This window comes from Bidens hawaiensis, unplaced genomic scaffold, assembly GCF_021521415.1.
Source record: "Bidens hawaiensis isolate Kalapana, Puna unplaced genomic scaffold, B.hawaiensis_p1.1 tig00029273_1, whole genome shotgun sequence".
In the NCBI taxonomy this organism is placed as follows: Eukaryota; Viridiplantae; Streptophyta; class Magnoliopsida; order Asterales; family Asteraceae; genus Bidens; species Bidens hawaiensis.
This window is the reverse complement of record NW_027494821.1, coordinates 236,045-251,324: the sequence shown is the minus strand read 5'-3', so window position 1 is coordinate 251,324 and position 15,280 is coordinate 236,045. Positions and strand designations below refer to the sequence as shown.

At 35.4% G+C, this 15,280-nt stretch overlaps 1 protein-coding gene and 1 pseudogene across 2 annotated transcripts; both read left to right on the top strand.

The window, feature by feature from the left end:
* Positions 1-4,325: 4,325 nt before the first annotated feature.
* Positions 4,326-5,916, top strand: LOC143578446 (UDP-glycosyltransferase 83A1 pseudogene; annotated as a pseudogene). The gene is made up of 2 exons (XR_013143259.1): positions 4,326-4,833; positions 5,029-5,916. The product of XR_013143259.1 is annotated as a UDP-glycosyltransferase 83A1 pseudogene (transcript).
* A 1,920-nt stretch (positions 5,917-7,836) lies between these two features.
* LOC143578464 (uncharacterized) lies at positions 7,837-12,609 on the top strand. Its single transcript, XM_077062043.1, has 3 exons — positions 7,837-8,690; positions 9,573-9,822; positions 12,235-12,609. Exons 1-3 carry the CDS (start codon positions 7,837-7,839, stop codon positions 12,424-12,426), a joined length of 1,296 nt encoding a protein of 431 aa, XP_076918158.1. The 3' UTR covers positions 12,427-12,609.
* Positions 12,610-15,280: the final 2,671 nt, after the last annotated feature.

Here is a 15,280-nt window from a genome sequence, read left to right as displayed (position 1 = left end):
GTCACATAGTAGTTCAATGTACAATGTCAACACCAAGAAACTCAAGAAGGACTTGGGTGATTCCTATCTTTGGCATTGTCGCCTTGGACATATAAGCAAGAATCGCATGCAAACTCTTCGCAAGAATGGTATTCTAGAAACAAATGAGTATGATTCATTTGATGTATGTGAATCTTGTTTACAAGGCAAAATGACAAAGCAACCCTTTAATAAAACTTTTGAAAGGTCAAAAGAATTATTGGGTATCATACATTCGGATGTATGTGGTCCTTTTAGACCAATGACTAGGAATGGTGAAAGATACTTCATTACCTTTATTGATGATTATAGTCGATATGGTTATGTGTACTTATTGAAACACAAAGATGAAGCTTTTGAAATGTTCAAAGACTTCAAAACTGAAGTAGAAAGACAACTCAAGACCACAATCAAAGTACTTCGTAGTGATAGAGGAGGTGAATACCTAAGTGGTGTTTTTCAAGATCATCTTAAGAATTGTGGAATTATTTCACAACTTACTCCACCTGGAACACCACAACATAATGGTGTGTCTGAAAGGAGAAATCGTACCCTATTAGATATGGTTCGATCGATGATGGCTAGAAGCACTTTACCTCTATCATTTTGGGGCTATGCTTTACTTTCCGCTGTTCGCATATTGAATATGGCTCCAACCAAGAAAGTGGAGAAGACACCTTTTGAAGTATGGCATGGAAAGGCTCCATCGCTATCATTCTTAAGAGTTTGGGGTTGTGAAGCTTATGTAAAGCAATACACCCCAAACAAATTAGAAGTCCGATCCACTAAGTGTATCTTTATAGGTTATCCTAAAGATGATTTAGGATATTACTTTTATGATCCTAGTGAGCAAAATGTTATTATTGCTCGAAAGGGTAAGTTCTTGGAAACTAAGTTCCTTAAGGAAGGAACTAATAGTAGAACAGTGAAATTTGATGAGGATCAAGAATCACAAGATGATACACAATTGGTTGATACTAGCACTCAACAAGAGGTTGTTGAAAGAGATCAAGTGGTTGATCAAAACACACAAAACGTTCGCAGATCTGGTAGAGTTAGCAATCCACCCGAAAGATATGGATTTTTTGTAGAAGGATGCTACGTGGTAGATTCGGATGAACCAACCACATACCGTGATGCAATGTCCAAGAATGATTGTGACAAATGGCTTGAAGCCATGAACGTTGAGATGCAATCCATGTATGACAACCAAGTTTGGGAATTGGTTGAACCACCACTCAACTCCAAAGCTGTTGGAAGTAAGTGGGTTTTCAAAAGAAAAACTGATATGCATGGAAACTTGGATACTTATAAAGCAAGACTTGTAGCTAAAGGTTTCACTCAAACTCAAGGGGTTGATTATGATGAAACTTTTTCGCCTGTCGCAATGCTAAAGTCTATTAGGATATTATTTGCCATAGCTGCACATTATGATTATGAAATTTGGCAAATGGATGTCAAGACCGCTTTCCTAAATGGATATCTTGAGGAAGATGTCTATATGGTTCAGCCTGAAGGTTTTGTCGATCCGAAACATCCTAATAAAGTATGCAAGTTAAAGAAATCAATCTATGGATTGAAACAAGCATCTAGAACTTGGAATCATCGTTTTGATGAAGAAATCAAAAATTTTGGATTCATCAAGAATGCTGATGAGGCTTGTGTGTATAAGAAAGCTAGTGGGAGTATAATTACCTTCTTAGTATTGTATGTCGATGACATTCTACTATTTGGAAATGACATTCCAACCATGGAAAGCGTTAAGGCTTGGCTTGGAAGTAGATTTTCCATCAAGGATCTTGGTGAAGCTGCCTATATTTTGGGAATAAAGATCTATAGGGATAGGTCAAGGCGCTTGATAGGTTTGAACCAAAGTACATACATTGATAAGATCTTGAAAAGGTTCAAGATGGAAAACTCCAAGAAAGGTTTTGTACCTATTCAAAGAGGGACCATATTGAGTTCAGCTCAATGTCCAAGCTCAAAGGGTGAGCAAGAGATGATGAAACAAATCCCATATGCTTCTGCTATAGGATCCATCATGTATGCGATGATATGTACTAGACCGGATGTGTCATGCGCTTTGAGCATGACAAGCAGATACCAACAGAATCCAGGAAACAGTCATTGGATGGCTGTTAAGAACATATTGAAATACCTTAGGAGAACTAAGGATATGTTTCTGATATATGGATCTGGTGAGGAGGAACTCGCTATAAAAGGTTACACGGATGCGAGCTTCCAAACTGATCGAGATGATTCTCGATCACAATCTGGGTATGTGTTCACTCTTAATGGAGGAGCTGTCTCTTGGAAGAGCTCAAAACAGGAAGTGGTAGCATTGTCCACTACAGAATCAGAATACATCGCCGCTTCATTGGCAGCTCAGGAAGCTGCATGGTTGAAGAAATTCATTACTGATCTAGGGGTGGTCTCTACCATTCAAGACCCCCTAGAAATCTTTTGTGACAACGAGGGTGCGATTGCACAAATCAAGGAACCTCGTTCGCACCAAAAGACAAGGCACATAGAGCGGAGATTCAACTACATAAGGGATGAAGTTGAAAAAGGAAAGATATGTATTCGCAAAGTTGGAACTGATCAAAATCTTGCGGATCCATTCACGAAGCTCCTAGAAAGACCGAAACATGAGCGTCATGCGAGTGGCTTAGGACTCCGATATTCTAGTAATTGGATTTGATCTATTTTGTATTTACGTTTAAAAGACTTTTGTAATTTAACTCTTTTATATGATTATGGAATCTTGAGTTAAATTCTAATTTTGCATGTTTAATCCATGAATAAGTTATCTTATTCTAAAAGTCCGTAGTCGATCACATTTGTGGGAACAAATATGAAGCAAGACTATTATGAACTAGGATTGGTGGATATTCATAAGGAATGAATATGGAGCATAGGTTTGCTGCCAAGGTTCATAGATATTTGTGGGATACGAATATTGGACTGACCCGCTCTCAATATTACTACATGGAGTCAATGGACCTGATCATTAGTAATTTTGAGTAAAGGAGAATTTCATATTATCCTTAGACCTGAGATGTATACTGGGTCTTGATTTTCACCAAGTATTACACTTTGACTCTGCCCTTCGCTATTCGTAAAAGATGGTACATAAGGATGAGCTCAGGTGGAGTATAAAGTGATAGTGAGAGGCGTATACAGTCAAGATGGAATTTGTTCCTCTTATGTGTTGAGAGTTTAGATGTCTAAGGCCTGATAAAGTTGAATTGTAAAGAGAATGATCGCCTATGTCTCTTAGATCCAACATGACATCTAGTAACAAAGGGATATAATGATAGATTCACCTAAACCATATCAAGTAAGGGACTTGAAGGGATGATGTTATTGAATGGCACTTCGTCAAACACATTAGGGGTGGTGAACTGTTGTTAGGCGGTATTCACCACTTGCATTAATTTTCTATGTATCTCGTGCAAGTGGGAGATTGTTGGAATTACGTATGCCCGAGACACATACTTATATTAATGTGGCTAACTGTGTTTGATCCAAGTCGGGTCATACCCAATAACAAGCTAGACGACACCAAATGTATTCTTTTAATGATTTGATCATTTAAATGAATACCGAACACTACGTGTTTAGAAAATTGGTTTTCTAAACAAACACACTTGAGGATTTAAATAAATTATCTGGATAATTTGTTTATATAAATTAATTATTTAATTGGTTAAATAATTATATAAATGTATGTACATTTTATAAAAATGAGTTTTATAAAATGAATGGAGATGTTTTAATGGTTAAAACAAAACAAAAAAAAAATAATAATAATAATAACCGTCCACCCCATGTGGGTGGAGGTTTTTGGTCCAATCAAAAGCCTTGTCTTCTTAAGTTGACCACATGATAAACCTCCATTCACAACACATGCATTTGTGTCTTGTTTTTGAATCCTTTCAAGTGTATTCAAGCTTCAATATCTCTCTCTTCCTCTCTAATAAACTCACGGCAGCAGCAGCAGAAAAAAAGAGAGCTTGGTGAGCTTGTTTTGTGTTCATAAATCCTAGCAAAACAACTTGGTGTTGTCACAAATAGCTTGGGGTATCATACTCTTGAGGTCTTCTTCTTTGGAGGCTTGTCATTCATCCACCATCCCTTCAACAACCCACTTGTTCTTCTAAAGGTAGAAGAAGGTACAATTTACATTTTGTGAGCATCTTGTTCTTGTAATTTTGATCCTTGGCTTCGGGTTTTAGTTTTAACATAATGGTATGTTCATTAACAAGTTTTAAAATCTAAGCTTCCGTTGCGTTTTCTAGTTAAATATGGTTAACTTGAACTTTGATAATCTTGTATAAAACCCAACACTAGTAATACCTTATCCCGCACAAGGCCATGTAATTCCTACAATAGAGCTTGCTCAACAGCTAGTCGCACAAGGAGTAAAGGTTACCTATGTTAACACAGAGGTTAACCACAAGCTCGTGACAAGCAATTGGTTAGACAAAGATGGTTTTGGAGATCTAATGCAGATGGTTTCGATCCCGGATGGGTTAGAAATATGGGAGGACAGGAGTGACATTGGTAAGTTGTCCTTGTCAATATTGCAAACCATGCCACAGAAGCTTGAAGAACTAATAGAGACAATTAACAAAGAAGACATGAGTTGTAAAATTACTTGTGTTATTGCTGATGATTGCATGGGATGGGCCTTAAAAGTTGCAAAGAAAATGGGAATTAGAGTAGCAGCCTTCTGGCCTGCCTCAGTTGCTATATTGGTCCCCATGTTGTCCTTTCAGAAACTCATTGATGATGGGATCATAAACAATAAAGGTTAGACAGACATGTATGATTGATTATATATATGTTACATTTTCTAGTTTTTCCCACTTATATTGAACCACTTTATGCAACATAAACTGCTATTTTCTAGACTTTCAAACTAATTAGATAAACATGTGTGTTGCCATCTTCAGTATACTTTGACTCCAAGATGTTAATTTAAATCTCTTTGAACTATTTATGTAGGCGTGCCTCTAAAAGATCAGATAATCCGGCTGTCAAAAACCATGCCGCCTATAAAATCTAAGAACCTCGCATGGGCGTGCTTTACGAACGTGGCTACCATAGAAGCCGCCTTTCAACTTGTAAAAGAAGCTGAAGAGGCTTCTAGATTGGCAGAATGGTTCATATGCAACTCAACTACTGAGTTGGAGGATGCAGCATTTAGTTTGTACCCGCAGTTGTTGCAAATAGGCCCTTTGCTCGCGAGACCAAGCTGGTCACTTTTGGAAAGAGGACATAGCCTGCTTAACATGGCTAGATCAACAAAAACCATGTTCGGTCATTTATGTTGCGTTTGGGAGCTTCACTATTTTCAACCAAACTCAGTTTGAAGAATTGCACTTGGTCTTGAACTTAGCAACAAACCGTTCTTGTGGGTTGTGCGCCCGGGTATGACCAAGGAGACTACAACTACTTATCCGAATGGATATATGGAAAGAGTAGGCTCTCGTGGAAGAATCGTGAGTTGGGCACCACAACAAAAGGTCCTGGCTCATCCTTCTATAGCATGTTTCGTGAGTCATTGTGGTTGGAACTCTACTTCAGAAGGTGTCACAAATGGAGTCCCTTTTTTGTGTTGGCCATACTTCGCTGATCAGTTTCACAATGAGACTTACATTTGTGACATTTGGAAGAGTGGGTTATGACTAAACAATGAAGAAGGTATCGTGACTCAAGGAGAAATAACAAGTAAGGTGGAGGAGCTACTCAGTGACAAAACATTTAGAGAAAAGGCGTTGGATATTAAAGAAAGGGTTACTAGTAGTGTTAGAGAAGGAGGTTGCTCACACAAAAATCTTAGCAATTTTATTGAATGGATTAAAGACATATGAAGACAGTTTTCGAATGTGATATGCGTTGTTATTATGAAACTATATTACATCGAACAACAACACTCTATTCTCTTGTTAAGTGCTAACAAGTTCAGTTTATTGTCTAGAAAATCCTGCCACAAATGTTTAATGTATTTAAGTAGTGTGATACTATATTAAAGTGAGGTTTAGCATGGTATTGTTGATATTGCTTTTTGGATGTTGTTTATATTTATGATAAAAACTAGTTTTATTATATATGCAAGCTAGCCATGTTATATTATGTAATTATTATATATCTAGTATAAGAGCATCGACAATTCGACATTGCTACATAATATCAAAGAGTCACCTCAAGGACTACAACAATGCCAAATCAAAAACACCATTTTCACACGCAAACTGTAAGAAATTTCTAACCCTCATTAATGTGTGTGTATAATGTGTATGAGGAGGTCCCCACTTCGAAACTTCTTAGGTCCGCCACAGGTTGGGAATCCCAGATTTCACCTGCAGATTCCACCATTGATTAATATACAACTAAATCAGTATTTCAGATAAGTTTCCCAAAACAACATTGTCTAAGAGCATTCTCAACCCATTCTCCATCCCTATCTCTATAATTACACTAAAAAACAATACATTTCTCTCTCCTGTTCAATTAAATAATATTTTTTTATACATTTATCATTACAGTTTTCTCTCTCCTCTACTCACAAACAATCCAACAAATATTAAAAAATAAATAAGGGCAAACAATGTTCCTCAAATGTTTCCCCAAATTTAGAAAAAATCATTACATTTCTATCTCCATCCTATAATTTACACTCACAATCATTCACAATTTCATCCTATAATTTGCAAACTCCCCCACACATAAATACATAATTATAGAGGATGAGATGAGAATGCTCTAAAATGATGATTTTCCAGATGTCGTCATATTATATTTCAGCTTACGAAAAGGGCATGTAAGCCTTGTCCAAATACTTGTTGTACAACTAAGGTTATAGTGTTTTCATGTGGTTGGAGTTTGTGTTCGTAAAAGAGTTAATAGTGTCATCTATCTTTGAAAACCGACTAGCTTCGATTAGAAGCGGTTCGGTTATTCAGTTTGAAATTGGGTTAGTTCAGTTTTTGGTTAATAGTTGAAAACGTAAGAAAAGAACGACTTTGGTTGGAGTTTCAAAATTTTATTTCAATTGAATTTAGTTAACAAGAACACAAAAAAGTTGACTAAACTTAGGTTTATGAACATTTTAAACGTTCGTTCTATAACATACTAATATTGTGTTGTTTTGTTTATTTGACCAAGTCTAAGTAATCTTTTTATACGTATTGAGTTTGGCATATTTCACGTCTTTGTCAAAGCTTCGCCACAAATTATCATAAGTTCGAAAAAAAAACTAGCCCCACCGCTAGGGCTGTAAACGAACCGAACGTCCTTCTGGCAAGGAGTTCGTTAATGTCCGCTCGTTTAATAAACGAACCGGACATGAACCAAAATACTTTTGTTCAGTAAGCTTAACGAATGAAAATGGACAAATACCGCGTTTGTTCAATAGTGTTCGTGAACGTCCGATAATAATTATGCTTCATGAAATTAATATGTAATCGTCTATGTCCGTTTGTTCATTAGAGTCGTTTATGTACGTATGTTTGTCCATTAATGTTCATTAGTCTCTGTTAGTGTTCATTTGTCCATCAGTGTCCATTAATGTCCGTGTGTTCGTTTGTCCATTAATGTATGCTAGTTTTCGCTTGTCCGTTTACAAAATTAACGAACGGACACAAACGGTCAAGTCCTTAATGGACGAGCAAGAACATGAATTTTCGTTCGGTTAAGTGTTCGTGAACGATCCGTTTAACAATAAAAGCTTAACGGACGAACACGACAAGTGAATATCTAAAAGCAAACCACAAGTAGGCAAAAATAAGAGCTCGTGGAACCAGATAAACCATGGCCACCGTTACCTCACTCCTCACCTCTCCGACCACCACCACCACCACCACCATCGTCACCTTCACCGGCTTCCGGCAACTGAACCTCAAACCCAAAACCCTCCGTCGATCCACACCCAAAATGTCAATTAACAATAATAACAACACATCCCCATCACCAACTCAACTCATCACATCCATCACAAAGCTCATCTGGGGCAAATCACTCCCACCCCAACTCCTCATCTCCACCGTCCGCTCCACCTGGCAAACCATCTGGCTCTTAATGATGTCCCCGACCCATCCGGATGGTTTGCCAATTAACAATAATGGGTCCGCCCCATCCGACCCATCCGGATCCTACACCCGACCCATCTCCCAGTTCCGTAACCCAGACCCGACCCAACTCAACCCCACCACCCTCCACCTCTACGCAGCACTCCCATGCCCATGGGCCCACCGCACCCTCATCGTCCGGGCCTTAAAAGGCCTCCAAGACACAATACCCGTCTCTATTGCGTCTCCGGGGTTAGATGGGTCATGGGAGTTTAAGGATCAGGGGGGTAAACTTATCCCGGTTAAGGATAAGCTTATTCCGACTCGGGATAAGGTTAACGGAGCGAAAACGGTGAGGGAGGTTTATAAGCGGCGTTCGGGCGGGTACGATGGGAGGTGTACCGTTCCGATGCTGTGGGATGTGGAGAGGAATGAGGTTGTGTGTAATGAGAGTTATGATATTATTGAATTGTTGAATTCCGGGTTTAATCGGGTGGCCAAGAATCCTGATTTGGATCTTTCGCCGCCCGAGCTTAAGGGTCAGATTGAGGAGTGGAATCGGATTATTTATCCGAGTATTAATAATGGCGTTTACAGGTAAATAAATTTATAATTTGTGTAGTAAGTGTTAAGTAGAGACTAGAGTTGTTAAGGTGTGTTTGGGTTTGCGGTTTTAGAATACTAGGGGTGTAATCGAGCTGAGGCAGGACTCGGTTTGATTTGTGAGTAGTTTTAATTTTTATTACAGGGGTGTATATAAATGAACTAAGTTGGCTCGTTAAGAACTCTAACCAAGCCTAGCATACACTTGTTTAATAAACGATCCTAAGCCTCATTTATTGAGCTCGAGCAGGCTCGCGGGCTTGAACGAGCTTGTTAATTATATAACTTTTATTTAGTGTATTAAATATATATTTTCTAAATGATAATTGTTATATGTAAAATTATGATGAAAGTAATAACTAAACAATATACATATGTTACATATAAAAATTATAATAAAAAAATACATATAAATAACTAAAAATGTGTATAAAGTAATTTACTAATGTATAGTAAACTTGCAGAGCTTGATTCAAGCTTCAGCTCAAGCTGGCGTAAGTCAAAGCGAGCGGAGCTCTGGCTTGAATCGAGCTTGGCACGTTTATTATGTAATTTATTTATATATTTTTATAATTGTTTTTATATATTTATAATGTTAATTTTTATATATAACATATATGCTGTTTAGTTATTTTTATCATAATTTTACATATAATAATTTTTATTATGTACATATATTCAATATGTTAAATAAAAGTTATATAAATAATAGGCTCGTGAGCTTAATAAGTGAAGCTCTGGGTCGACCTCGTTTATTAAACTAGCTTATTGTAGGGTGAGCTTTAGTTAAGGTTGCAGGACGGGTAGCTTTTAATCATATAAGATCGGAAGTGTGCTTTCAAAGTAATTGAATGAGATTTAGATAATGATTTGCAGGTGCGGGTTTGCACAAAGTCAGGAAGCGTATGACACGGCTGTAAACGAGCTGTTTAGTGCTTTAAACACGATCGATGATCATTTAAGAGGTTCACGGTACTTATGTGGAGATAAGCTTACGCTAGCAGATGTGTGTTTATTCACCACTTTGATTCGGTTTGATCTTGTATATAATGTCATGTTTAAATGTACAAAGAAGAAGGTTGTTGAATATCAAAATCTTCATGGTTACATGCGCGATATCTATCAGGTACACGCTTATTCCATTTTTTATATGTAATTAACGTGTCAAATACGATAATTAATTTTTTTTATAAGTTCAGTATTATCTATTCTTTAAATAATAATACACACACATGTGATTGTTGGTGCTTGCTTTATTGGATGGCTTTGTATAAACCCATGAAGGGTATGTGAAAATCCTTCTGAAGTGGCAGGTCGCCGGTCGGGTCATAGTAATTCATTTAAAAATGGTCGTTTGCTCGGGTTAAAACAGGTTCCGACCAAAGTAGATTCAGGTCAGAATGAGTTGACATAAAAAAGGTTCTATTTAATCATCTTTCTAAGAGTTGCAGCTAGTTGAACTTCAAACACTAAACTCGCGTACATATTTGAACCTATGCTTAAGGCTAGATTAAGATGCATAACAAAATGAGCTAGAAGGAGCTTTCAGCATATGGACACCGCGAAGGTTGTGCCTTGTATCGTTGGTGAATCCCAACTATGTGTTTGCAAACAGTCATTACGATTGAATTACCAGATTCTTCAGTACTTCAATGGTAATGTCTGTCGGCAAAGACGAAGTTGAATCCACCGATGGTGCTAGACCCAGTCATCGCATTGTCTTTATGCTGAAAATTTCCAGCACTCTCTGTGTCTCTATCTAGCCTTAAGTTTAAGGTAAAATTTGTAAGTGAGTTTAGTATATGCAGTTCAGCTAGCTTATTAGTAGTAAGAGAAATTAATCTATCCACGGGAAGCAAGACGTTTCTTTGAACCCAATCACAGTTTTTTTCTTAATTTGTATCTCCTTTTTGCCTACGATCTTGTTGTGATTCTCACATGTCATTCGGTTTATTTTTCGAAATTTTCATGGAGTTTCTTGGGTACAACTAGATATTTGGCTACTGTTAAAAGGATGATTAAGTTGAACCCTTTTCAAATTAACCCATTATGATCTGAACCTATTTTGGCCAAAACCCGTTATGACCATTTTATTAAAATCCATTCTGACCGACACAGCCTGTTTTGGGTATACAAACAAAACATCACCTTGCATGCCTTAGTGAAAACTTTATTTCCATACCTTCAGTTTTTCATAATGTATCATTTTTGGTTCTTTGATTATTTGATTTTAAATTTGTATAATCGAAACGACCTCCTTTCAAACTCAACTCATCAAGGTTTTAACCCATATTGAAGGATCAATAATGTCGCCCCATAAGCTTCTAATCTAATAAATAAGCTTGTAGCGGCACGCTCGTTACAGATGAGAAGGGCGAACGAGCCGAGCCCGGATCCCGGCTTGTTTTAGCTTACGAGAGCTCAAGCTTGGCTCGTGAGTCGGTTTTCAAGCTTGAGCTCGGCTCATTTATCAGTTATTGATTAATTTATATATAGTTTTAATTATATTTTTTTAGATACAGTAGAAACTCGATAAATTAATACTCGATTATTTAATAAACTCTCTAAGATAATATTTTTTGCCGGTCCCGACTCGGGGATAGGATGCTAAATTAATAATGCGCTAAAATTATAAGATAATACATTTTTGATAATTTCTTTAGACCCCATATAAAATATAAATTAATAATTCCTTATGTATAGCATATTACATGAATGATTTATGAAGGTTTCTTGAAAAATGACTCAATTGTCTTTTGTTTTTTGTTGAAATCAATTTCCCCTTGAATCTCGTCTCTCATAATGCTCTTCGAATCTCGTCTGTCATTGTTGTTTTTTTCACACCTTTAAGATGGGAAGCCATGTTGTGTGTATGATTTGTTTGTGTTAACCTATTTTGATCTTGTATTTATATAGAAAATATTTTTAATGTCCATAAAGTGATACATTGAACACAAGAAGCATAATAAGGTGGGAGATTGAAGGTTTTTTTCAAATTGGGCCGTTCATTTGATATACATGCATTGTATACAATAATTAAGTGGAAACTTGAAAGGTGTTTGTAAACTAAGTATTCTACTATAAATTAATAAAATATTAATTCATATATAAATTAATAATTATTAATTTATCGATTAATTAATAACTCTTTTAATTAATAAATTTTGGTGGTCCCAAGTGTATTATTTTATAGAGTTTTTACTGTATAACATAAATTATATTTTATCCTTTTGTTATTCTATTCATAGTTCTATATATACTAAATATTGTTGCAGAAATATATATTTAATACATTAAATAAAAGTCAGTTAATCTAATATTAGTGGAGAACCACATGAAAAATTATATTTTTTGCTTCAAATGTGACACATAAGGCGATTTAGCGATTATACCTAACTCCAATCGTAAGCCTATAAAAGGCGATTGCAGTGGTATTTTTTTAAATTTCCTTACGCCTTTGTATATAACTTTTGTTGGTGAAATAAAATGCATTTCAAGCACAAATATGACATTTGTTCATTTGTTTTGGTTGGTACAGATTCCGCATGTTGCGGAGACATGCAATCTTGATGCAATGATGGACGGTTACTACAAGTTCTTGTTTCCATTGAATCCAGGCAACATTCGACCAGTCATGCCTTCCGCTTCTGCCCATGAATCCCTCTTACAGAGTCACAATAGGGAATCTCTTTCATCCTCTCAACAAAATGTACAGATTCTTGTTTCATAGTATGTACATTAGTGTATTTATGTATGTATGTATGTATGTATGTCATGGTTGTCAAATTTTGAAGTATATTAGTGTATACATAACTTGTGGTTTATACCTTACAAAGGTAATATATAGATGTGATTGCTTTATTATATGGGTTTAAACGAGCCAAACCCTAAGCTTAGGCTTGGCACATTTAGAGATCTATTTCTAAAGCTTGAGTTAGGTTTGGAACTTAGAAGTAGTTTTCCAAGCTCTGGCTTGGCTTAGGTTCAGCTAGATAATTATTTTATTTATGTACATATATTTGTGTGTATATTAAAAGTCAAGATTGATATGTGAAACTCATGCTCGAGCACCTTTATTAAATGAGTTCTAATATTTGCTCAAGCTCGTTTAATCCCAACTCAATTCGAACTTTTAGCGAGACTTGTTTCAGGAAGGCAACTACCAATTTGGCTTTTTTACATGATGGAAAAGATCTTCGAACTTGATGGGAATACCCAAAATCTGAGACTGGGTTTTGGAATGGGTGTCATAATTCCTTATACGGCTTACTATGCCATATGTTCGGGTCAGATGCGGTTTGAATTAGTGATATTAGCCGTTTTAAACTTCATGCATAAAATATAAAGTTAAAATATGAAATCTTTTATGTATTAAAAGCTAGATACAGATACATGAATAAAGCAAAAACTACATTGAATTTTGTTAGCTGAAAGCCTGAAACTATGTTAATATGTTATGTTACTCTTTAGGAACAGAATTACTTTAGGAGCAAAATTAGATGATAAAGACTATTAAAAAATCTTGCGACCCGAGGTCGCTCAAAACCACTTGGTTTGTGAACGAGCCAAACACAGCCAATGTAAAGCTGATCGTTAGCTAACTTATCCCAAGATTTGAACCATGGTCTTTTTTTCTAAAGACAAGAACTTTACCACCCAGCCAAATCAGGAATTATAAGACGTTTATTTATTTCTTCATCCTTTAATGTGATGCAAAGTGTGAGTTTTAGTACCTCCTATTTTATGCAATTTTTGAAGTTCAAATTTTTACTCGTTTTCTTAAACGGGTTTTATAAGTTTTTTTTTTTTTTTATAAATTCAAGTGCTCTAGACTTTAACTTTTATCTTTTCAAGTATCCTTTTTGGCCGTTTATTATTTGAGGGGTGTTATAAAAGTGTCGGTAAGACATATCCATGTGATGGATGACAATTTTTTCAACACCAATTATATGTTCATGTCCCCTAAATAGTAATTCCTTTTGTATATATATCTACCTCATGTAACCTAAAAAGATATACCATCAACAAAGTTACTGAATCATGTATTTTCCTATTCTCTTCTTTTTTTTGTTATCTTCAAGTTCTCATATTACCCTAATAATCTTGTTATAGTTAGAGCTAATATTATAACAAGGAGGTCATTATTCATCACATATCTATTTTTTTTTGGATGGAAGAAAAAAATAACTAAAAAAGAAATAAAAAATCATTAATTAAATAAAAATATGCAATAAATTTTTGTAAAACAAAAGATAAGTTTACAGAAAAAGACGTGTTTTAATTAAGGGTTTGGATCAAATACAATTGAAGTTAACGTGCTGATTGTGAGAATCAAGTAGAATAGTTATGCAATTACGATAGGTACGTGAGACGCTCAAAGACAAAATTGTTTATTTCGGTGAACCTATGATTACTTGGATATATATTGACGATTTCGAGATCTTGTGATGTGATTTCATGGATCGATTTCATGAAAAATAAGTATTCTTGTATTCTTGTACGTTAAGCAATTATTGTATTGCATCTTTTCTCATGTAATTACACTATAGAGTAATTACATAATCTAACTAATCGATTAAAACAACACAATTTTGTCCACGTGTCATCTAACTAGGCACTCCACATAGAATGCCAAGTGGATGTTATGTCATGTCACTATTTCCTAACATACATGTCTTCATATATCTCTTTAACACAACAATTTAAGATTGTTCGTCGTTTATCTTTTTATTTAAAATATAATATATTTTTATTTATTTTTTTTTATAACAAAACCTTAGTCTTTGAAAATTTAGTTTTTAAATATGTGACAGCATCTAACTATCTATATAATTGCTTACCATAAAATCTTATGTGTCGCTCTCAGGTTGTTCCCCTCATTCTCTAGAGCCACCAGATTGCTTGATTTATAAATGGAGGCTTCTCATGCATTTAACCCGAATTCGCGAGTATGGGTCTCACCAAACGCGGATAGTCTTTAAATGGGTTATAACATCTCATTTATTTGTAAAACTATTTCATAATCAAACAATACTTTTCACGGGGCATGGGTTTCACCAAACCCGGATAACCCTTAAACGGGTTATAACATCTCATTTATTTGTGAAATAACCCTTTTATTATCAAAGAATAATTTTCACGGGTTATATGTCTTACCAAACTCTAATAGCCCTCAAATGAGTTTATAAGATCTCATTTATTCATAAACACTTTTATTATCAAACCCTAATTTAATTGATCTGCTTTAAACGTTCTTTGTTGCTGGTCTATCATCTCCATCGTCGGTTAACTTCCAATACTACCCACCATCGTTAGCTACATCAATGCCTCTTTTTTCATTAGACAAATATTTGTGTTCATGTTTGTACATTTAAAAAAATCAACATGCCCGTGTTCGCTTATGTTTGTTCGTTAAAAATCTAAAAAACATAAACATTTCAACTAATAAAACCCAATATAACTCAATATAAATAAAATCTAAATAAGTAGAATCTAATTCATTTTCAATAAGCTTTTTGCCTAATAACAAAATTCGAAAACAAGAGCAAAATATGAAGAAAGACAAATCTCATTCATATCCTTTC

What these genes read in the sequence shown, in the direction of transcription:
- LOC143578464 (XM_077062043.1), top strand. Translation starts at nt 7,837, where the DNA reads ATGGCCACCGTTACCTCACTCCTCACCTCTCCGACCACCACCACCACC. An exon ending in ATTAATAATGGCGTTTACAG is followed by an intron (nt 8,691 to 9,572) that starts GTAAATAAATTT and finishes AATGATTTGCAG; the next exon opens with GTGCGGGTTTGCACAAAGTC. An exon ending in ACATGCGCGATATCTATCAG is followed by an intron (nt 9,823 to 12,234) that starts GTACACGCTTAT and finishes TGGTTGGTACAG; the next exon opens with ATTCCGCATGTTGCGGAGAC.